Source organism: Manis javanica, chromosome 10 (genome assembly GCF_040802235.1).
Source record: "Manis javanica isolate MJ-LG chromosome 10, MJ_LKY, whole genome shotgun sequence".
Lineage (NCBI taxonomy): Eukaryota > Metazoa > Chordata > Mammalia > Pholidota > Manidae > Manis > Manis javanica.
In genome coordinates this window covers 46834634-46858341 of record NC_133165.1, presented here as the reverse complement: position 1 = coordinate 46858341, position 23708 = coordinate 46834634, and the positions used below count along the sequence as shown (strand labels likewise).

General features: G+C 41.6%; 1 protein-coding gene across 2 annotated transcripts in view; it reads right to left on the bottom strand.

Moving 5' to 3' along the window:
- XPO6 (exportin 6) overlaps positions 1-23708 on the bottom strand; it is a 118437-nt gene that overhangs the window by 14855 nt on the left and 79874 nt on the right. The window contains exons 10-15 of one of the 2 annotated variants that reach the window (XM_036992127.2): positions 19701-19809; positions 18121-18213; positions 16933-17002; positions 10583-10742; positions 7906-7998; positions 4555-4699 (exon numbers count right to left, since the gene is read on the bottom strand). In XM_036992127.2, coding sequence (XP_036848022.1) covers positions 4555-4699; positions 7906-7998; positions 10583-10742; positions 16933-17002; positions 18121-18213; positions 19701-19809 — 670 coding nt within the window. The remainder of the gene's footprint in view (positions 1-4554; positions 4700-7905; positions 7999-10582; positions 10743-16932; positions 17003-18120; positions 18214-19700; positions 19810-23708) is intronic. The other variant, XM_073215361.1, reaches the window with a different exon arrangement.

The window sequence follows — 23708 nt, the reverse complement described above, 5'->3', positions numbered from 1 at the left end:
AAGTTTTCCTATGATGATGCCCAGCAACAAGACATCCTCTTCTTTGCTAAGTCCACAGCCACTGCCAACAAGCCAGAATCACCACATCCAGTTCTTAGTTATTGGCATCTTTGAACTCAGTCACTTCTCAGCTCCAAAATCTCCAGTGGCTCCCTATCACCCCTTAAGTTACATGGCAAATTCCTGGGCATAGCATTCAAACAATTTGGGATTGTTCATCTCACTCCTCGGCTCCAACCAGGCCAAGATCGCTCTCTACACCCTGCCTTTCTGCACTCCATCAAGCATGCCAGGGCCTCCTGTTTCCTTCACCTCAATCTGCCAATCAAAAATGTGGTTCAAGTACCATCTGTGCTTTCCAAATCAGCAAGGAGATAACTCTTCATGTACAGGACCTCATGCTGGTAAGACCATGGTGAAAATAGCACAACAAAGAGTCAGGGGCATGTAGAATTATTAGGAAACAAATATAACTGATTTACTAGAACCACAAAATATCCCTAACCTTTAAACCTATAATCCCTCTTACTCCAAGAAAATTAGCTAAAAGTATAAAGCTACATTCATGAGTACATGCATTTCAGAATTATCTATAATGACTTTTTTTTCAAATGCTGGCAACTTAAAAGTTCAGCAATGGCTAGGTAAATTATCAAACACCCACCTCATGGGATATCATAAATCAATTACAAGTTCTAATTCTGAATACAACAAAAATTTACAGAAAAACAATACACTATTCTGTTAAAAGCAGTATAGAGAGGGGAGAACCAAGATGGCGGCGTGAGTAGAGCAGCGGAAATCTCCTCCCAAAACCATATATATTTTTGAAAATACAACTATTCCTAAATGAGGGACCAGAAGATACAGGACAACAGCCAGACTACATCCACACCTGCGAGAACCCAGCACATCACAAAGGGGGTAAGATACAAGCTGCAGCCCGGCGGGACCCAAGCGCCCCTCACCCCAGCTCCTGGCAGGAGGAGAGGAGTCAGAGCCAGGAGGGAAAGGGAGCCCAGGACTGCTAAACACCCAGCCCTAGCCATCCACACTGAGAACACAGACACACAGTGTGTGACGTGCTGGATACTAGGTAAACAGGACAGTAAGACCTGTGAGTGGGTCCCCACAGCTGGCGCACCCGGGACAAAGAAAAGTGAGTGCTTTTTGAAAGTCTTAAAGGGACAGGGACGCAACAGCTGGACGGAAGCGTCCCAGGACACTTAGCCCAGCAGCTGAGAATCCCAGGGAACTCTGGGTGCCCTAACCCCCTGGGCAGCAGCGCACCTCGGGAGGCCCCTCATGGCGATAAACAGCCTCCCACCCATTCCCCCTCTGACATGGCTACACCATATTGGAGAAGCAGCCTGAGGCTGGCCATGCCCACAGCAACCACGGAGCTCCACAGCGGCTGGCCAAGAATTAAAAACCCTGCCTGCACACAGCTACCCAGTACAAGTCGCTAGGGGTCGCTGTCCTCCCAGGAGAGGAAGGCCACAAACCAGCAAGAAGGGACTTTCTCTTAGCCAACGCACACGCCAGCTCCCCACAAATACCTCTATCGCCATGAAAAGGCAGAAGAATTTGATACAGACCAAGATCACAGAAGCAAACCCTGAAAAGGAGATAGACCTAACCAATTTCTCTGAAAAAGAACTAAAAATAAAGCTCATAACCATGCTGATGGAGCTGCAGAGAAATATGCAAGAGCTAAGGGATGATGTCTGGAAGGACATTACAGAAATGAAACAATCTCTGGAAGGATTTATAAGCAGAATGGATAAGAGCAAGAGGCCATTGATGGAATAGAAACCAGAGAACAGGAACTCATAGAAGCTGATGCAGAGAGAGATAAAAGGATCTCCAGGAATGAAACAATATTAAGAGAACTGTGTGACCAATCCAAAAGGAACAATATCTGTATTATAGGGGTACCAAAGAAGAAGAGAGAGAAAAAGGGATAGAAAGTGTCTTTGAAGAAATAATTGCTGAAAACTTCCCCAAACTGGGGGAGGAAGTAATTGAACAGACCACGGAAATACACAGAACCCCCAACAGAAAGGACCCACAGAGGACAACACCAAGACACATAATAATTAAAATGGCAAAGATCAAGTACAAGGACAGAGTTCTAAAGGCAGCTAGAGAGAGGAAAAAGGTCACCTACAAAGGAAAACCCATCAGGCTATCATTAGACTTCTCAACAGAAACCTTACAGGCCAGAAGAGAGTGGCATGATATATTTAATGCAATGAAACAGAAGGGCCTTGAACCAACAATACTGTATCCAGCACGATTATCATTTAAATATGAAGGAGGGATTAAACAATTCCCAGACAAGCAAAAGTTGAGGGAATTTGCCTCCCACAAACCACCTCTACAGGGTATTTTAGAGGGACTGCTCTAGATGGGAGCACTCCTAAGACTAAATAGATATCACCAGAGAAAATAAAATCACAGCAAAGAAAGCAGACCAACCAAATACTAACTAAAGACAAAAAATAAAATCAACTACCCACAAAAGCAGTTAAAGGAAACACAAAAGAGCACAGAATAAAACAACCCACATATAAAGAATGGAGGAGGAGAAATAAGAAGGGAGAAAAATAAAGAATCATCAGACAGTGTTTAAAATAGCTCAATAAGAGAGTTAAGCTAGACAGTAAGATACTAAAGAAGATAACCTTGAACCTTTGGTAACCATGAATCTAAAGTCTGCAATGGCAATAAGTACATATCTTTCAATAATCACCCTAAATGTAAATGGACTGAATGCACCAATCAAAAGACACAGAGTAACAGAATGGATAAAAAAGCAAGACCTATCTATATGCTGCTTACAAGAGACTCACCTCAAACCCAAAGACATGCACAGACTAAAAGCCAAGGGATGGAAAAAGATATTTCATGCAAACAACAGGGAGAAAAAAGCAGGTGTTGCAGTAGAATCAGACAAAATAGACCTCAAAACAAAGAAAGTAACAAAAGATGAAGAAGGACATTACGTAATGATAAAGGGCTCAGTCCAACAAGAGGATATAACCATTATAAATATATATGCACCCAACACAGGAGCATCAACATATGTGAAACAAATACTAACAGAACTAAAGGAGGAAAGAGAATGCAATGCATTCATTTTAGGAGACTTCACCATGCCATTCACTTCAAAGGATAGATCCACCAGACAGAAAATAAGTAAGGACACAGAGGCACTGAACAACACACTAGAACAGATGGACCTAATAGACATCTATAGAACTCTACATCCAAAAACCACTATTTACAATAGCCAAGAAATGGAAGCAACCTAAGTGTCCATCAGTAGATGAATGGATAAAGAAGATGTGGTACACATACACAATGGAATATTATTCAGCCATAAGAAGAAAACAAATCCTACCATTTGCAATAACATGGATGGAGCTCGAGGGTATACATAAGCCAGGCGGAGAAAGACAAACACCAAATGATTTCACTCATATGTGGAGTATAGGAACAAAGAAAGACTGAAGGAACAAAACAGCAGCAGAATCACAGAACCTAAGAATGGACTAACAGTTACCAAAAGGAAAGGGACTGGGGAGAATGGGAGGGAAGGAGGGATAAGGGTGGGAAAAAAGAAAGGGGGTATTAGGATTAGCATGTATAATGGGGGGGGGGCATGGGAAGCGCTGTGCAACACAGAGAAGACAAGTAGTGAGTCTACAGCATCTTACTACACTGATGGACAGTACTGTAATGGGGTTTGTGGGGGGGACTTGGTAAAGGGGGGACCCTAGTAAACATAATGTTCTTTATGTAATTTTAGATTAATGACAATCAATCAATCAATAGCAGTATAGAAATGCCATGAATGATGAAAACTATAAAAAGAAAAAAAAAAAAGGAAGGAGGAGGAATACTTATATGCCCCAGTAATACAAATTGGTAGTCTTCTTGAAGGACAGTTTAATGGAATCTATCAGAATTTAGAAGGATACAACCTTCAATCCAGCAATTCCACTTTCAAGTACCCATTCTACAAGGACATACGTACTTTCTTGAATTTTCATCAGTAGGAAAATTACAATACATTTCCACTACAGAACAGCACTGGCCAGTGTGGAAAACTAAAATTGCTCTACACATGTCAAGGTCTCCAAGCCATTCTGTTAAGCAAAAGAAGATACCCCTCCAGCTAGCTACAAAGGGCTACTTTATGTGAAAACAGAAAAATGCCTGAAAGACAGACAACGAACTGCTGATGGTGCTTACCTTGGAAAAGAAACTGTTTGGAGGAAGGAATTAAAGAGTACCGTAACTTCTTAGTCTGTGCATTTCAATAATATTTTACTTTTTCATAATCAGCATAAATTCATGTGGAACAGAGAACTAAAAAAATTATGTGGACTAACAAGGAATATGAAATAACCCACAGCTCTATCACAGTGGTAAGAATTGGGGGTCTAATGCTATGTACTATTTTGATTTTACAATCAGTGGCTATATGGATAGAAGGACAGAGAGTTGTAGGACAGATGAAAGGTGTAGCCTTCACTGTTTCAAGACCTTGGTGCTGATTAGAGGTGTGACTGCATCCATGGTAGTGGAGATGAGCGTAACAAACTGCTGGGTGTTCTGCCGGTGAGCCTCACTGCAGTACTGTGCTAGCCAGTGAGAGTAAGCCTGCAGAGCTGCCAGGGACTGAGCATGCCTGCGAAAAGGAGAGAAGACACAATTTTCAAGGTTAAGGTCAAATATGTTAGCATTAAACTTGTTTCCCATAGGAGGTAAGAATTCCATCCATTACATTTACTGTTCCAGGACATGTGCAACAGCATGGAAATCATTTACTTGCTCATGTTAGGTCCTAAAAATTAAAACACATCTAAATATTGTCATAAATGCCTAGAACACAGAATACAGTACGCGTCTATCTGCTCTTACTCAATCTTTCCGTGACACATGAGTTCACCTGAGAGAGTGGTAAACAAAAAAACAGTATCAAAGAACTTAAGTGATAATGGGTTGACTTCGGAACTAGAAAAAGGATGTGGAAAACTACCAGGTATTGTAACTTCATAAATAAACTGATATAAGATTCTCAAGTCTAAGCTTCCATCACAACATACATTATATCTGGCTAGAGCATAACTCGTGAAATGTCAAAGACTCTGTTTGATTCCTGCCAATTTTATACTGCATCATACAAGCAAAAAAATATACATCATAAAAGTTCACAATTCATCAAAGATGCTAAATAATAAATCTTAAAGTAAAGCAGTTACCTCAGAGCTTAAAAACACTATATCTTCTAATAAATGTAATTTCTCCCTTTTCTGATATAATTAGTTATCTGTGGGGTAATACATAAATTTACTGTTCTCTTTAAATATACTGTAAATATACAGGTCCCCAACAAATACCTATGGTTTGGGCACCCACTGAGGATTCTTGCCTAAATCATTATTATATTGGTAGCTACAAACTCATGATTTTTCTAATTTTATTTTTCCTTTTATGTTTACTAGCTGGCATCTTTCTGTACAAAAGTTTTTCCTCCCCCATCTTTTTTTTAATCATATGGATGTACAGATTCTTCAAATCCAACCTGTTATAAGCTATTATCAACCTTATTCTTTCCTGTGATCAAATTGTCAGGTGTGACCACTGAAAACCCTTTGACATAGCCACTGTGTCCTTTTCTTATATTCCCAATGTTCATTGAGCACTTCCTTCCTTACTGACACACAAGATTCTCCAGGATCACCCTGCTTGGAGCACTTCTCCAAGGAGCTTTAATTCATTTTAGTGGACAATATCTTTCAGAAGCTAAGAGCCTGGGCATTAGGGGCAGCATTACTACTGGGATGTCACTGCCTCTAGGACCTTTCAGTGGACAGAAAGAGGATACAGGCAGATACCACTTTATAAATCAATCTTAGCATCAGTGATCATAGGGCAAACTGACTGACCTCTAGGGCCTCCAGATAAGATGCAAGAGGACAGAAACACCACCACCTATGTAATATTCTTACTAAAAAAGTTTAACCTCAATCTAATACAGCAGAGAAACACCTAGACAAATTCAGATTTTTAAGATACTCCTTAAAAAAAAGTTGAAGTTTGATCTTGAAAAAGTCAGTCTCTCTTCTCCCTTCCGCCCCCAATTCCTGCCCAACAGGGAAGTGGTCAAGATTATAGGAGATAAATAAAATGTTTGATTCATGATTAATTAGACCTTGGATCCAAAGAGAGATATAAACATTCCTGGGACAACTGGGGAAATATGACCATGGAGGGGAAAAAAAATACACACACACACTCTTAAAAACATTAGACGATATTACTGTATGCATGGAAGTTTTCGAGTATTGATAATGGTATTATTACTTAGGAGAATGACCTTGTTCCTAGGACATACATGCTGAAGGATTTATAGGTGAAATGACTAACATGCGGTCTACAATTTACTTCCAAATAGTTCAAATTGAAAAAAGTATGTGTATGCACATGTCCAGAGAAAGCACAAGAAACGAAAGTCAATGTGGCAAAATAGAATCAGTGAATCTAGTGTGAGAGTATTAAGTTGTTAATTCTATTTTTCCCTTTTTCTGTCCATTTGAACTTTTTCAGAATAAGAAGTTAGGTAAGAAAAAGTACTAAGTACCTTACAGTAAGAAAATACAGATACTGGGAGTTTGAAATTCATGGTGACCAAGCAGTTATTTTGTGTTTTATATTTAGAATTCATTGATCAATTACCATTTAAAGTTCTGAATACCAAAAGCAAGGAGGAAGGACATTAAAGTCTGCTCCTGGGATTTAAGAATTTCAGTCAATCTAGAGTACCTTGAGGCTGAAGGGAAGGGCTCTAAAACTTCCTGAAATTGTGTGCAGGGTCTTGTGTTGATGAGCAAATTATCATCTTTCTCAGGAGAAGAATTATAGCTTTCTCTAAATTCTCAAAAATGGAAAGCATTATTAAAAAAAATTTTTAACTACCATAATATATAAAACTATAATCGTTTATCTAATTTATAGCTCAAGAATGCTCTAGAACAGGGGTCAGCCTTTTCTGCAAAAATCAGAGTGTAAATATTTTAGGTTCTGCAGGCCATACTATCTGTCACAAGTATTCAATTCTGCTGCTGCTATGCAAAAGCAGCCACAGAAAATATGTAAATGATGGGAATGGCTGTGTTCCAGTAAAACTTTATTTACAAAAGCTAGCAGTGGCCTGGACTGGGTACAGGCCAGTTTGTCAACCCCTGCTCTAGTCCATAGGAAGCCAGCTGTCTGGGCAGCGTTATCTCTGGGATATGGCCCTATCTCCAGTCCTTGTTTCTCTATCCCTTCCATATGTCACTTTCCTCATGGCTTCCCAGTGTCTATATAAAGTTTCCCAAAGTGTGGTCCCTGGATGTCCTAATTCAGAAATACCTGAAGTTCTTGGTTAATATGCAAATACCCTGGCCTTATGCCATCGTGCTATAATCAGAACCCCTATGGAATTCTTCTGTAACCTATAGTTTCAGTCACTGGTCTATAGGATAAGACTCATGGCATTCAAGGTGTTTCCACTTTAGTCCCAATACGCCTACCAGCCTCATCTCCCACCAAACTGCTCACCAGTTCCCCACAGTGACTCTGTCTTGGCTTGTGCTATTTTCCCCTCTGAACTGCCTACTCCACACAACCTCGGCTCTCAGCTCTCCTCTGCCTAATGAAGCCCACTTATTCCAACCACCCTTGCCCCTAGACATACATACAATCAATCTTTCATTCGTTCTAGGTTTGGAGACAAGAGGTTTTTTCCCCTTCGTGGCAGCCACTATGGTTCCTTTTTATCTATAAATGGATTTGGTGATGGAATAAGGTCTTTCCTAAGAATGCAAAAACATTTAACTCTATACTTACACATCAATGAGATCAGGTTTCAGTACTGATGGCACAGCAGTTTCAATGTTGTACAATTTTATCTGCGATCCATACAGAGTGACTTTGACCAACCTGTTGACAAGGAAGCAGGCAATAAAAACATTCAGCTTATGGATAAAGATGACACAATGGAAAAGGTGCCAACAAAGATCCTGAGGACAAACTTTTTTCCATACAAAAAAGAATCAAGGCCTTCAATTTCATCCCAAATATAAAATCTGGGATGTACATAAAGATTTATATATAAAAGTACCAACCAAAGCATTATTTACAATGTCAAAAGTTTTTAAAACAATATAAATATCCAACAGAGATAACATGATGTAATACAATGATACAACAAAGACAATCAGGATGAAAAATTTTATACATATTTTACAATTAAAAAATTGGGAAAAAGTAAATGTTTCAGGTAGATAGATGTATGCTGAAGAAAATTAGCAAAGTGTTCACTAAAAAATATAACTGATGGGTATATGGGGTATTTCCTGTATCATTTTTTAATTTCTCTGAAGATTTAAAAATTTTCATGATAAAATGGAGAGGGTGGGGGCAAAAGTTTGTAGAACAGGTTGAGGTGTTTTTAACATCAAGCACAATTCTTTCAATTGTGCTTAAAATACAGGGTTCTCAGTCTGAAGTCCAAGAAGGGGAGAAGGGTTGAGAGGGGCCACTGGGCATCAAAACAGTTACCATCAGTAAGCAATATACCAAAAATGCACCTGGTGTTTAATTCTTTATACTGCTCTACATTCTTTATATTCATACAGTAAGTGTTCACTTAAGTGGGTTGAAATATATTCAAAATATGCTACCATCACCACCATCCATCTCCATTATCTTTTCAACTTGTAAAACTGAAACTGTATATCCATTAAATAGTAACTCTCCACATCCCTTCCCTCTAGGCCCCAGTAACCACCACTCTACTTTCCCAGACTGTGACTACTCTAAGGGCCTCAAGTAAACAGAATCATTAGTACCTGATTTTACATTTTTTCACATTCTACAGCATTCCTTAATGCTGGAATGCTGTTCTACATTATAAACAGAGTTCCAAATGTGTCTTTTAATATCATTATGTTTAGCAGTTTTAGTATCAGGTTTTTTCATGTAATCTATAAGTGAAAACACTGCTAATCACACTGGCTAGTAAGACCACACAGGCATAACAAGGAGCCTTCTCTCACACTTCATTCTAAATGAACACAAAACAGCAAGGCAGCTTTAAGTACAGAGCCTACAAAGCTACACAGTGCAGAAAGATGTACACATAAGGACCGACAAAACAATAAGTCAGCATTCCTCATCAGTAATCACACTATGAAGGAGAGATGTATTGCTTAAGTATTATATCTTAAAATGTGAATTTCAGACAGAAAGACATGTTCTATCCCTGCTAGCCATCAGTGTAAATAGGCCTAGTGCAAGAAAAAGAGGAACAAGGACTCTGGAAGTAGAAACTCAGCGGTTTGGAAAAGGCACAGCACTTGGACTCAGGAAACTACTTGAATCCATGCAGTCCCTCTCAGGAACTGTGTGACCTGAAGCAAGGCACTCACCACTTCTGGGCCACAGTTTACATACGGATACAATACAAAACTGTCCCTCACAGTACAGAATGACAAGGAATGTACAAAACCTCTTTGAAAGTTCCCTACTGCTGTATACTGCTTTTTAACAACATTAACCTGGCCTTTAAAGATTTAAAATTCTTAGTTATCTCTGCTTTTAAGCTAAGAGTAGCAGTTTAAAGAAAAATCTGGTTTGCAAAAGTGACTAGGCTTGGGACTTGTTTTCCCCCTCAGTATGTTACCAATGAAATAGCTACTGGGACAATTAAAGCATCAAACATCTGAACTTTGGGCTGGACGTATCTACCCAGTTTCAATCTAGTCAATTCACTGGTTACCTTGAAATGATCTGAACCTCCTACCACCTGTATTTTAAGCACATGACTTATTAAACATATGAGTTTATAGGGGATAGGGGGAGGTGTGGGTAGTATGAAATGGTTCTCAACAAATGCAGCTTGTAAACCCTATGAGGGACCCAGGGGGAAGAAGTAATTAAAGGAGTTTGGTGGTGCAAAGGTTGGGAACCACCTCTCAAGTCAGGATTGCAGGCTTCTGGCTTTAACTCCTTAGGACCCTAACAGGATTGGAAAAACCAGTCCTTTTACATATAGGGATGGAAAAAGTCCCACTTCTGGCATCTGGCTGCCTACTTGGATAGCACTTGCTGACTACCTGTTGGCCCTTTTATTATAATAGGGCTTTCCTAATGTGTCTTCACCCTAATGAGCAAGGAGTAACACTGACCCCACCTGGTTTCTTCTGAGGTTAATCCTGTCTTTCTATCCTTACACAAGATCTTCAGTGAAATAACAGCTTACCTCTATTATTTGCTACATGCTAGGCACTGTGCTAAGTGCCTTATCTCATTTCATTCTTTACTATCTTCACTCCATTGTACAGGCGAGGGACCTGCAGTTCAGGAGGCTAAGTGATGGCTCCATGTTCACATTGTATGTGACAGAGCCTCCACAGACCCAGTGCCAGAGCAGAAGTTATGTGTGACAACATGCTGCCCCTCACAAGCAGGTACAACTGAGCTCTGAAGGAGGGATGGCTCCATGATTTAACTGCCCACCTACCTCTCCACGACCGTGAGGGCATCGCTGAACCGCGCAGCAAACACATCTCCGATAAAGTACTCAGCTAAGCGGCCCACAGCCTGCAGGAGGGAGCTCAAGTCTCTCAGGGAACAGTGCAATCGCCGGCAGTCGTTCTCCGCTGTGATGTTCAACCTGTGTCCTGGAACAGAACACCTCAGATAGTTTTTCACAGGAAGAACATGATGTAGTTACCACTATAGATAACAGCTCCTCCAGACAAGCTACATTTAGCAAAGCTTATTTCTGAAATGCAGCAACCCACAGGCTGCTTCCCAGTAACGAGCATGGAAACTGGGCCCAGTCTCCACCTAAACCCAAGCCCACATGCACTCTAGGGCCAAGGGAGGGGCAGACAGCCTGGGGTGTACTAAATGGACTGAGCCCCTGACCTGACCACTCTTGACCTTGTCAGGTACTGGTACCACCTATTTTACATTCAAGGGACCATACCCAGGGAGGCCTGGTAACTTGCCCAACAGAGGTCACGTTTCTGAGGCAGAGCTGGTATCCTAAGCTAAGGCTATGCAACTCCTAACTTGCTCACCTTCTGCACATGGCCTGTCACAATAAAATCTCTCCATGGGCTGACAGGCAGGATTCACCTCTGCTCCAAGAAGAGGGTGCATTCAGCCCTCCACCCCAGAAGGGTTGCACAGTAAGTAATAAAAGCATGGGACTCAGAAGACACAGACTCGCCTCCGCTTACAGCTCTGTGCCTCAGCAAGCCCTTCTAAGTCTCAGTTTTCTCATCTTTAAAACAGAAAAAAAAATGGTACTACCTATTTCACTAATGTAAGGGCTAAGTTAGAATGAGTCAGAAACCCTGTAAACTATAAAGCTTTATTTAGTGCTTGTAGTAATTATGAATAACAAAGCTAGTGATTTTTTAAGGCCTGAAACGTTTTATTTTTCAATGTAATTTCTTCAAGCTGAGCAAGGAGGGTGCAAAGATGAAGGACAAAAACAACCTCAATTCAGCCACCTCCATGCCCTTCAGATCCACCTCCTCAAAAAGGCTAGGAGAGAGAGAGAGTCTAACTCTGGTCAAGTCCTCCTCCCATGCATGGGGGTGAGAGGGAAGCAGCAACAGTAATGCCACCGCCCTGGGGGCACCTGTACCACCACCACTCCCTACATACTTTCAACCCTGCTCTCTCGTGCCACTTCAAGTTCTGAATGTTAGGAGAAGAGCTGGCTCTCACCAACCCTCCTCCCACAGTGCTCAACAAGCATCTTCCTGGAACCCAGATCTGAGCACACAGCAACCCTTAAGCAACGTGCAAACTCTTCTTTCTGGAGCTCTCTCCAGCTAAACGGGGAGAGCCTGAACTCCCTAGCATCAACCCCAAGTCTCTGTGACCTCCTCCTGTGATTCTACACTAGCATCTGGACCCACTGATAAGTCCTAGTGCCTCATGTCTCACAAACTGGTATGTCTGCCTGGATGGCTCATCTCATCCTCTGGAACATGCCTTGCCCCTTCTTACAGATCCTCCAGACTCACATAAGAATCACCTTTTCTGGGAGGCCTTCACTCCCCACCAGCCCCACAGAGGGAACATACTTCCCTTCCCTCCTGCATTCATCCAGGACACCTCGTACACAGATGGGAGGCAGAATGATTCTTAAGTCTGTTCTCATTGACTACGGACTCCTTCACAGTGCAGGGTATGCCCGCAGCCAGCCCAGCACCTGGTACAGAGTGGGTGGGCACAGATGGATGAATCAAGCTGATACTATAGAATATAGAACAGAGAGCAAATGAGAGCAGGACAGGGAGTCTTGGGGAGCTTAATTTCCTCATACTGCCCTTGGGCATATTCACTTTATTATTATGTAAAGGTGAATATGGATAAGCAACACCTGTGAGAGGAAAACACCTAAGGCCCAACACCTAAGAAAGTGGTAGATGAAGCAGCAAGCTTGATGCCTCAGATCCTATACAGACTTCTAAGTGGTTTACACAGCTCCCAAGTGAGAACAGGAGCCAGAAAAGGGGATACTACGGCCAGGGGCACTGTCACATCCCAAGGAGCAGGAGAACAAAATGAAGGGGCACCTCAAGGAAGACGCTTACAATGATAGAGCCAATGCCAAAGGCTGGCTGCTCCCCCTTCTACACTTCACGTGGACAGCAGTCCCTTGGTGCAGAAAACACCCACTGAGCCCGTTGGGGTGGGCATCTAAGGAGAGTGAGCCAGCTCCTCCAGTCAGAGCAGGAGGATGGCCACTCCACACCAGCCAGATGAGCCCACAGAGCATGAAAACCAAAAGGTATTTTTGGTCATGCTTGGTCACGTGACAGGGAACACTGCCTCTCTCCTCACCTCCCAGTTCACAAAAGTACCCAATTATATACCATCTGAAGGTCAACCAGGTTGCAGCTATGTAACCCACTCCCAGGGGAAAGTAAGACTGCTGTACCTTTGCACACCCACCAAGCTTTAGGCTGTAGGAAATAAACCCTTAAAGAATATATACCCTGGAACTGGTTATGGTGGTAGTATAGGCCAAAGAAAGAGACGTGCTTTTCTGTCAAAGAGCAGTGGGAGAACAATCTCTCTGGATGCACCCATCTTCATCTCTCACTCCTTTCCCTACCAAGCTCTACCCTGATGACTAGTTTTAAATTTATTCATTGTACTTAATACCTAGAACTAGGTGCCCTAGGAACTAGGGTCTTAAATATTTTAAGCATGAAGGAAAATACTCTGAGTTTCTCTCTTAAAAACCAAACCAAACACCACCATAAATTAGATTCCCATTGGAGTATGGTCCCTAATAGCTGATTATTAGACACCTCAGAAGCCATCCTGCCCTGGCCTCCCCTTTGGCCCTGCAAGCACACAAACACATCTGAAGCACAGCCTTCCCCCAACATTGCCCCTTCCCACCCAGCCTTTCAGCCTCCTCCTGGACACCTCAACTAAATGCTAGAGAGCCCAATGCCTTTTGAGGGAGTCGTCCATCTTTGGACAGCTTGGTCAACAACATAGGGCAAATTCGTTCCCCTGTAATTCCTCCTTATTATCCGTGGTCCCACCCTTCAGGGTACAACACAAAACAAGCCTAAGCCTGCTGACACATGACAGTCTTGCGGGGATGCAAAGGCAGGGGAGCAGTCTTGCAAATCTCCTTGTGGCTAATATACACCCCTGGGTCCCTTCCGTTTCCCACATTACCCTCCTCCTGAGAATCCTTGCCACCTTGATCACTACCCTCTAACCCTGCCCTAATTTGTCTAACAAGAGCAGTACCTATAATGAACATCAACTTGGAACACTATGTGCATGTGTTTTAAATTGTTAGTTTGAACCATATAAAATTGCTGAGATTTGACCATTTCTGGCCTAAGAAAACTGCAATTCCATATCATTTAACTTACTACATATGCCATCTAAGGTTCATGTTAATCAAAACTACAGACAGTTTTGGCCCACTATCTATAAAGCAGACAAACACACAGGTAGTTAAGCACTCCAAATCTAAGTCTCCACCCCTGCCCCCCAGCCTATAAACCTCATCCCACCACCACCACGAAATCATGTAAGGCACCACCTGAACCTGAGGAGGCAGGCCACAGGCCCCACTGTAAGAGCTTTTCTGATCCACCCATACTTCCCTCTTTTTTGGCTAAGGCTTAGATTTCTCCCCAATAGCACACAACATCTGCAAAGTGGAACCTTCAGATGAGAATATTGCTACATAAAAGTTTTAGGAAGAGAAAATATAAGAGCCACATTAAGTCCTATCTTCCATGAACCAAGTCATCCTAAAGCTGTCTAGATGTGCTCTAAGCCATATCCAAAGAACAGCTCCCTGGCAAATCACTACCCTGGAAAAAACCTTAATGCTAACTATAATTCATCTTCTCTTTTTGGTGGGGTGCTGAGGAAGTGGAGGTGTGAAAATTAGCATTTGAGAAATTCCAAACAAAGAACACAATCATTCTATATTAATACATATTATTGGAGATGAAACAATCTCTTTGGCAAGAAGGATTCCATGGCTAAACAGAAAAGTTAACAGGAGTTATTACTTAGAGCAAAAATGTTGCCTCAATGAGCAAAGATCTCAATGAAGAGTGGCAGAAGCCAAATACAAACAAAGTGGATACTTTAAAGCCATGTAAGGACCCATCAGTTTAAGGGGCACAACAACCAATGAGAGGATTTCTCAAACCACAAATGGTGGGAAAGACAGTGACAGCAAAGGATGACCTCCCAGGGGTAAAAGAGGAACAGCAGCCCATGTGCCACAGTGACATGTTTTGCCTTGGACTTTACCGAGTAAGTGGAAGCAGGCAGATCAGCACTGGCAGAGTAAATACTAAAACTCCCAGCTATACAAAGCTCCAGAGGAAACCAAGAATTAAAGGCTGGCTACAGCATGGAGATTATTTGAGGGGGTAAATGGCCCTGGGAACCAGGGAACAAAATGTACTCAGAGTTTCTGTTTTTTAATGGCTTTAGCATTGGAAACTTGGATTGTGAGCCACCACAGGATGGGGGAATGCTTCATCATGGATAAGAGAGCTCATTTTAAAACACAAAATAATATTTCTCTGGCCTGAGAGGTTTCACCACTGGAGTATACACCAAGGACTGGTGCCAAGGATGAGACTTAGAAATGATCTGGAGGAGCAAAGTGCACCATGAAATTGCCAGTCAATGGGTTCAAATGAGAACAGGTATATAGTATTTCATTTAAGGAAAAATAAATTCTCAGATGAGGAACTCAAAGTTATCAGTTACATCTCAGAAAAAGGATTTAAGAATCACTGCAGACTTTCACCTGAAGACAGACTTGACGTAATATTGAAAAGTCAGCTACAACACAGAAAAGGAAACTTAGGGGTTACTTTTTGAGTACATGCTTGATATTTTAAGATCAAGAAGAATGTCTTTAAAGTTCTAAGCACATTCTAACTTGAATAGTGGCTTTGAGGGAGAGATCATCAGGGCATGATTTTCCCCAAGAACAGATTCTACAAACATCTGCAGCATTTATACACACCGATTTTCATTAAATGTTGACAGCATATTTTACAAGCAGGTTTGCTTTGAAAAACAGTCTTTTCAAAGTTGTGTATAAGCTCTTCTTACCCTATTTAAAAAACTAGGGCTTATACTTGGGGAATGCCAAGTCCCATCATCCTCCTGGGGCCCAGTGGATTATTTAAAAGCTAATATAGTCATGGAAACAAGCCGTCACAGGCCACCAAGAAGGGCAGCCTCAGAAAGAGCCTCCCATGGAGGCTCTGCCATGAATAATAAACTTGCCCAGAAGATGGGCTGCACCCTGGGCAGTTCTGTGCCAGGCTGAAACAACAGTTACACAGCAGAGGGGCTGCAGGCAGGGCCAGGCATAGTTCCTGCAAGGAAAACAAGAACAGCAGTGGGAAGTGACCACAGGCGATGTTGGAGAGGGAGCAGTGGGCAAAGCACAGGTGTGCTTACAAGCACCATGTTAAGTTTCCAGTGTTTTCAGCTGGCAAAATCAATGTCAGATTTTAGTTAATCCAATTTTTTATCATTCCCTTTTATACCATCTTGGGACTAATACTAATAAGCTATGTGACTTTGGGGAAATTAACATCTCTGAATATCAATTTCTTTTTCTGTAAAACACAATAACTTCTATTAGTATTTACACCTCACAAGACAGCTGAGAATCAGTAAGACAGCATAAGCAAATAATATAGTATCTCACATGTGATGAGTTCAAATAGAAGCTATTATTATTAACAAAAAAAAAAAAAAAAATGCTAACGCTAACCCCAAGCCAGTGAGTCCTGCAAATAGCAGCCCAAAGCCTTTCCAACTAGCTGTAATCAGAGCCTCCCATAGGCCATTACAGAAGGAGAGCCAACAATCCCTAAGTATCAGCATGTTCTACTGTGAGTGTTATCAGCATGCTCCAAACAGCTCCTATGCCCTCCTGTTGCTAAAAGACAGAGAAGAAAGAGCACATTTCAGGAAAGTACAAGGCCATTTTTTTCTAGTGTATTTGCTGATTTAAATGACATAAGGAAATACTCTAATTGCTCAGTTTTTTTTAAGTCCTATCCCTCTGCTACAAATTAGCCTCTTTTCTCTGTCTCAGTGAAACACCTCATTGAAATGTACTGTGATAGCCTCATCTTTTACCTCCCTCACAGCTCCTTTTTATCAAGATTTTTAAAAAATATTCTGTTTAGAAATGGGGAAAGATGGAGTGGTGGGGAGGTGGCACAGGAAGAATCATGTTCTGACAGCAAAGAAAGCAATAATTATTAATCCAATTTTTTTTTCAATGTTGGATAAATTAGAAAATAAAAACCAGTTTACCTGACCCTGAAGTAACTATAAACTGTTGTAACCCCAGATAAACTTCTAAATTGTCCTGAAGAACTGGGAACTGAAAACAAAGAAACAAAGAAATAAAATTACATTTTTAAAAAAATGTAAATTTTAACAGTAAAACATTACAAGTACCTATGGGAGGAGTAACAGGATAAAAATTTTTCTCAGGGAACCCTTACATGCATGTAAGAAGAGGTGGCTCCCCTCAGTGACCCCCACCCCAACAATTTTTACAAATAAAACCACCAATATTTGGAATTAGAAAGAAACATATCAGGCTTCATATCAGGTTTAAACTTTTTTCTCAACAAAGCAGTGGATGCTGGGTATGATTATTATGTTCCTAAAAGAGGACATCAAGCCCCCAAATGATCTACACCTCCCAGAGCTCTGAGTCAGGGCCTATCTCCCTTTGAAATCCAAGGGAAATCCTTGGAAGAAATAGCAGATATGCCTTATTAAAGTGCATGGCAAAGTGAAAAGCTATACTGAATTATTTGGAAGTCAGTTTCCCTTATTTAGCAGACAGGACCTTCATAAACAGAGCTGCATCTCTTCTTTCTAACACGGCTAACTCACCATTAAGACAAAGATAAAACTTTAGCATGACAGGTCCCTAAAGAGGAAGATGGCAAAATAAAACGGCACTTTGCCTAAGAGAACACCAGATACAGCTGGGTTGTGTGATGCACAGCTAACTCCAATAAATCACCTTGCCTTTGAAGAAGAGATGGACTTAATAAAATCTCCTCAAATAAACAGCACCACTTAGTGAATGAAATCAGTCCTTATGACTAAAGATTCTAGCACATAAATACAGGCAGAGTGCTAGCAATGAACTTACAAAGGCTTGCTTTTCCAGCAATGTAATTTTTACAAATAAACCCTCTATTTGGCCTGGCCCCTTTCAAGCTACTGAAGAAGGCATGATGGCATCAGTAAAATTCTTCTGATACCCAAAAGTTTAGGAAAGAAAAACAGGGCTTCCAAAGGTTGATTTAAAATACTTTGGGAAAATATTAATATTTTTAAATTTGAGGGTAGGTTATGTTAATTACAGTTCTGTTTAAAAAATATGTATTTTATACCACCAATGAGTAAAAAGCCTTACTACTCGTGCTATAAATGCAAGAAAATAATTAGGCTCCTCATCCCCTCCCAATGGTAAGTTACCAATGTTGAGAAGGCATGTGTGGGAAGGAGTTCCATCACTCTGGCCACTACCTCCAAGCTCTGGCGTAAGTACCGCTGCCACTCTGTCTGCTGCTGCGGGGGAAACACAGAAGGGTCAGCTCTCCCACAAAGGCAATCTTGTCATCTTCCCTGCCAACCTGTCTTCAAACACAAATCCACTCTCAGACATAAAATTTTGAAGAAATGGTGAACAATGGAACCAGGTTACTTGGTACTTTAAAAAGGCCATGTTTAATCCAATGAATTAATTTCATAAAAAGCTATTTCCTCAGAAAGCACATGATCCACGTAAAATGACCTACTTTTCCCCCTACAGTAGGTCATAGGACTACAGGAATAAAAACATCACTTGGGGAATGCTCATGTCCAGCTATAGGATCCATCACTCATTATGTCCTGAGATGTCGTTATTATGTTCCTATAACTGACCACATCAGTGCCATTCAAAGTATGATCTACAGAAAGGCAGTATCAACATCTCCTGGGGGCTTGTCAGAAATGCAAATTCTGTGCCCCACCACCAACTCCAGACCTCCTGAACCAAAATCTAACAACCTATCCCAATGAAACTGATCCATGCTTAAAATATGAGCACAAGCCTAACTCATACAGTTAACAAGATGTGAAGCTAAAATTTACCAAGCACCTATGTACCAGGCATGCAGCCAGTCTTTCACAGGTGGTACCCTCATATAACTGTCAACACAGGCTGATCACACATATACCCTTTTGGGAGATGAGGAAATTAAGGCCCAGAGAAACTCAACGCCCAGGCTTCAATCTCCTTTGTGCCCAAGTCCCAGAGACTCCAATCCAAGCCATCTGGTTACAAGTACAGAGCTCTTTCTAACCCAAACATGGCTATTCTCATGGGCTTGATCATGACACAGGAACTGCTATTTTTTTTTTTTTTTTTTTTTTGAGAGGGCATCTCTCATATTTATTGATCAAATGGTTGTTAACAGGAACTGCTATTTTAAGAGCTACATTACTGACTTGAAAATTTTAAAGTGCAGGATGGTTAAGAAAAAGGAACACTGGAGTTGTATCCTTAAAAATATTTTCTTTACCAAATGCAGGGCACACCAGCATTAACAGACTCAAGATTGATTTTAAGAGATATCAGTTTACAAAATATACTCAAAAGACATTTCCTTTCATTCCAACTTTATCATTAAGTATCTCTTTATTTCCACCAGCATCTAGCTAGCTTTTATTTGTTGCCCACCCAGAGTGGGGAGCAGAGGTGTGGGTACAAGGCATGGGAAACAGGAAGGATACAGAGTCCTTACTAAACCACTTTTCACTGCACACATGGTCTTCCACTTACATCTCTAGTTCATATGGGCAAAAATGCCTGTAAAACATTTTTTTTTTTTACAATCAATGAACCCAAAGAGACCAGTAGAGTGTAAATTCCACATGCAAAACTCAAACTGTAAGACTACTCTGGCTTAAAAATAGTCTCCAGAGCAGACGGCTTACAGGTTCCCAATTCCCATTTTGATTCATACCACAACCTGACCATGAGGAAAGGTCAACCAGGGTGTGCCACTTACATCATCATCCAGAGTCTCATCATCCAACTCCTCCAACTGGGCCTGGTTGTATCTGAACTGGATTCGATTCAACACCTCTGTGAGCAAGAGGACTAGGGCATCTTCGTACCTGTGTGGCAGGGAGAAATTCAACATCAGATGAAAGCAGGCTTTTAGCCTAGGATTTTGAAAAGACCTGCTGCACTATGAAGGGAATGGTGTCCATGCTGGATTACAGTATACAAGAAGCATCTAAATTTATGGACAAGTGTGTATGTGACAGTGCAATGGTGCAGGGGTTCAAGGCACCTTCTTGATGGACTGACCCTTTCATTATTATATAATGTCCTTCTCTGCCTGTAGTAGCAATTGCTGTCTTCAAGTGTCCTTTGTCTGGACTTCGTACAGCTATTCCAGCTCTCTTTTTGTTACTGTTTGCAGAGTATTTTTTTTTATGCCCTTTTACTTTCAACCTATTTGTCTCTGAAATTAAAGTGAGTTTCTTGTAGACAACATGTGATCAGATCATGTTTTTTAATCCATTCTGTCAACCTCTGCTTTTCAACTGGATAAGCTAATCCTTTACATTTAATGTAATTACTAAAAAGAAGGACTTACTTCTACCATTTTGCTATTTGTTTTCTCTATGTCACACCTTTTGTTTCACAATTCTTTCATTATTGCTTCATGAATGTTAAACAGATATCTCCTAGTGTACCATTTAACTCCCCTTCCATTTTCTTTTACCATGCACTTTTTTGGTTATTGTCTCAGTTGGGTGCCCTGGGGATTATAGGTACTATATATAAATAGAAATTAATTCAATGACTCAATCCTTGTAACTGTAAGAGGTAGGTGCTATTATTGTTATTTTTCTGATTAGGAAACTATAATTAACAGAAATTAAATAAATTGCCTAAGGTCACAGAGCTAGCTGATTTCAACCTAGGGCTCCCTAACTCAACATTCAATGTTCTTCTCTCTGCAAATAAACCACCAATGGGCTTTGAGCTTGCTCCACCCACTCCCGAAAACCTAATCTTTAGTCAATTTTAAGAACAGTTAAAATCTGAAAGAAGAAATGGAGAAAGCCTGGGGAAACCCTGACACTTTGATCTGTGTCTAAGACTAATTTCTCAAAGAAACATATGGAACCCTAGGCTTAGATATTTTCCACATGTGATAAGACACCAAGTTATATTGCAAGTGGCTACCACAATGGCCAAAAAACCAGTAATTTTCAAGAACAATGTTTCGTAAATGCTTGCTTGTCCTGAAATGTTTCTCAGATAAACTCAGGGCTGCTTCCACTCATGAAGCAACCACCCATGCTGGTTACTTAGCCATCAGCTAATCTACTTCCACACTATGCAGAGTGGGGACAGACGCTGCATGAAGCACCCCTGTCCACTGCCTGGTAGGCTCTGTCGGCAGGGGCCCTGGAGGAAGGCAGAAGGAGGGGTACGGGGATGCCATCCTTCTGTTGGCTTGCTGTCCTGGCAGCACTGCCCCCAAAATGGTCACCTGGCAGTAACAATGGTTCCAGTTTCCAGCTTCCACATTCCCAGAACCAGCCTCATCATGCACTCTCACAGGTGTCAGCAAAAGCCAGGTTACATCCTCCCCTCATAGACCTGAGCTCTAGCTGCATGAGGTGTTTCCCTCTTACCTTCTAGATTCTATAATAACCCAACTCCTTCCTCTGCACCCCAGAACTGGGGGTGGAGCTGCTTCCTGTAGTTACCACTCTGTTATCTCAGTGTTACCTTTTTGCATTTCTAGTCCTCTAAAACGTACTTAATCCATTCTGTACACTGAATTCTTAAAATAATTGTGTGCTTTCTATTTTCCTGCCAGGACTCTAACAAATACACCCCCTGATCTAATACACATGAGTGAGTACTAGGACAACAAGATAACCAAAGCTGAGTAGTATCCAATGCTGAGATCAACACAGGCTATCTAAGTCTGGGTTACAATCCATGTGATGAGACTCTGCAGACGCAGTCTAAAGACTCCTTAAAAATCTCCTTAATTGTCAGATTTCAGAGTTTGGTGGGCACAAGGACTCACTTCACTAGACTAGAGACAGAAACATTGTGCACATCCCTGCCCACCCACGCCAAACAATGAGTCCTTCAGTGTGTGCAAATAACAACATAGACTAGAGCAAGGTAACCAAGCACAGCCCAGAAAAGAATGCTGGCAGGGAAAATCACTAATAAAATTGGCAACATATGTGGGAAAAACTGCTGATGGAATCAAAGTCCCACTTCAGTAGACTTCAGAGAAAGGTAAGATCAAACACTTAGGCCTGAGCTTCAGTTTATTTTCACAGGACACATATTTCTTAACTGACAGAAGTTTCATGCTATAAATTGCTATGATGTGGGAGACTCGAGGATTAAAGATGGCAGCATGAGAGGTGAGAAAGGGGCCTCCTCCCACACCAAATATAATATGAAAATATAGTTAATACAACTAATCCTGAAAGAGCAACAGGACAGAAGGATGGATGCACGAGACTGCATACACCTGGAGAAAAGAACAGATCTCACAGAACAGGATAACATACCAAAGCCATGATCTGGTGGAACCCAAGCCTTTCCCCAACCCCAGCTCACTGGTGGAAGGAAGAGAAACAGAGCAGGGAGGGAGTGGAGGCTTAGGACTGCTGAACACCCAGCCCTGGAGATCTGCACTGGGAGTATGAACCTACACTACATGGTGCTCTGGAGATTAGTGGGGTTGGAAAGTTAAGACAGGCGGAATACTTGGAGAGACTGAAATTCCAGCCACTTGTGGAAAACAGGGATGCACATCCCAAAAGAAGGGTGGGAAGTTTGAGAGACTACCTAACAGCGAGAGGGCTGCTAAAGGGGCAAAGATTGCACCAAGCTTGCTGCTCAGGAGAAAGAACCAGTGGAAAAAATTGTCCAGGCGCACTCTGCCCAGCAACTCTCAGGAGCTTCAGGCGCTCCATCCCCCTGGCTCGCTACACAGCTTCAAGGCCCCCAATGTGATACACAGCCTGCTGCACCTTCCTCCCAGCCTGCACCAGCTTGCAAACCAGCAGCCCCAGCCCTGGCTTCAGACCAGCCACAGGGAGGCCCTGCCTATGGCACCTACAAACACAAAGCATAGAGGCTTACACCCGTGCGCTTGGCCCACTGGTTCTGGCAGTGGAGACAGACACAGCAGCCAGAAAGCAAGAAACAGCTTTTTCCACCCCCGTGCCACCAGCGCTGGTCCCCTGCAACCTCCCAATATCACTCCAGGGGCTGAGAGACTCCAGAGGGTAGAGCTTCTGGTCACTAGAGGGCACCACATACAAATATGAAATGTCAAATGAACCTGGTTCAAACCAAAATCCCACAAACACCAGAAAAAAGGCCAAGTGAAACTGAACTCATCAATCTTACTGAAAGAAATTTAAAAATAAAAATCATAAACATGCTCATGGAAGTACAGAAAAATATCTGAGAACTCAGGAACAAATTCAGACCTGAGATACAAACATTCAACAATACAGTATCTGCAATGAAACATATAATGGAGGAATTTAAAAGCAGATTAGGTGCAGTAGAGGAAACAGTAAATGGAATAGAAATTAGAAAACAGAAACACAGAGAAGTTGAGGCAGAGAGAAAAAAGGATCTCTAGGAATGAAAGAATATTGAGAGAACTGTGTGACCAATCCAAATGGAACAATATTCACATTATAGGGATATCAGAAGAACAAGAGAGAAAAAGGAATAGAAAGTATCTTTGAGGAAGTAACTGCTGAAAACTTGCCCAATATGAGGATGGAGATAGTCTCCCAGGCCAAGGAGGTGCACAGATCTCCCAACAAAAGGGACCCAAGGAAGACAAGATCAATACATATAATAATTAAAATGGCAAAGATCAAGGCTAACGACAGACTTTTAAAAGCAGCCAGAGAGAGAAAAAAGATCACAAACAAAGGAAAACCTATCAGGTGATCATCAGACTTCTCAACAGAAACCTTAAGGCCAGAAAGGAGTGGCA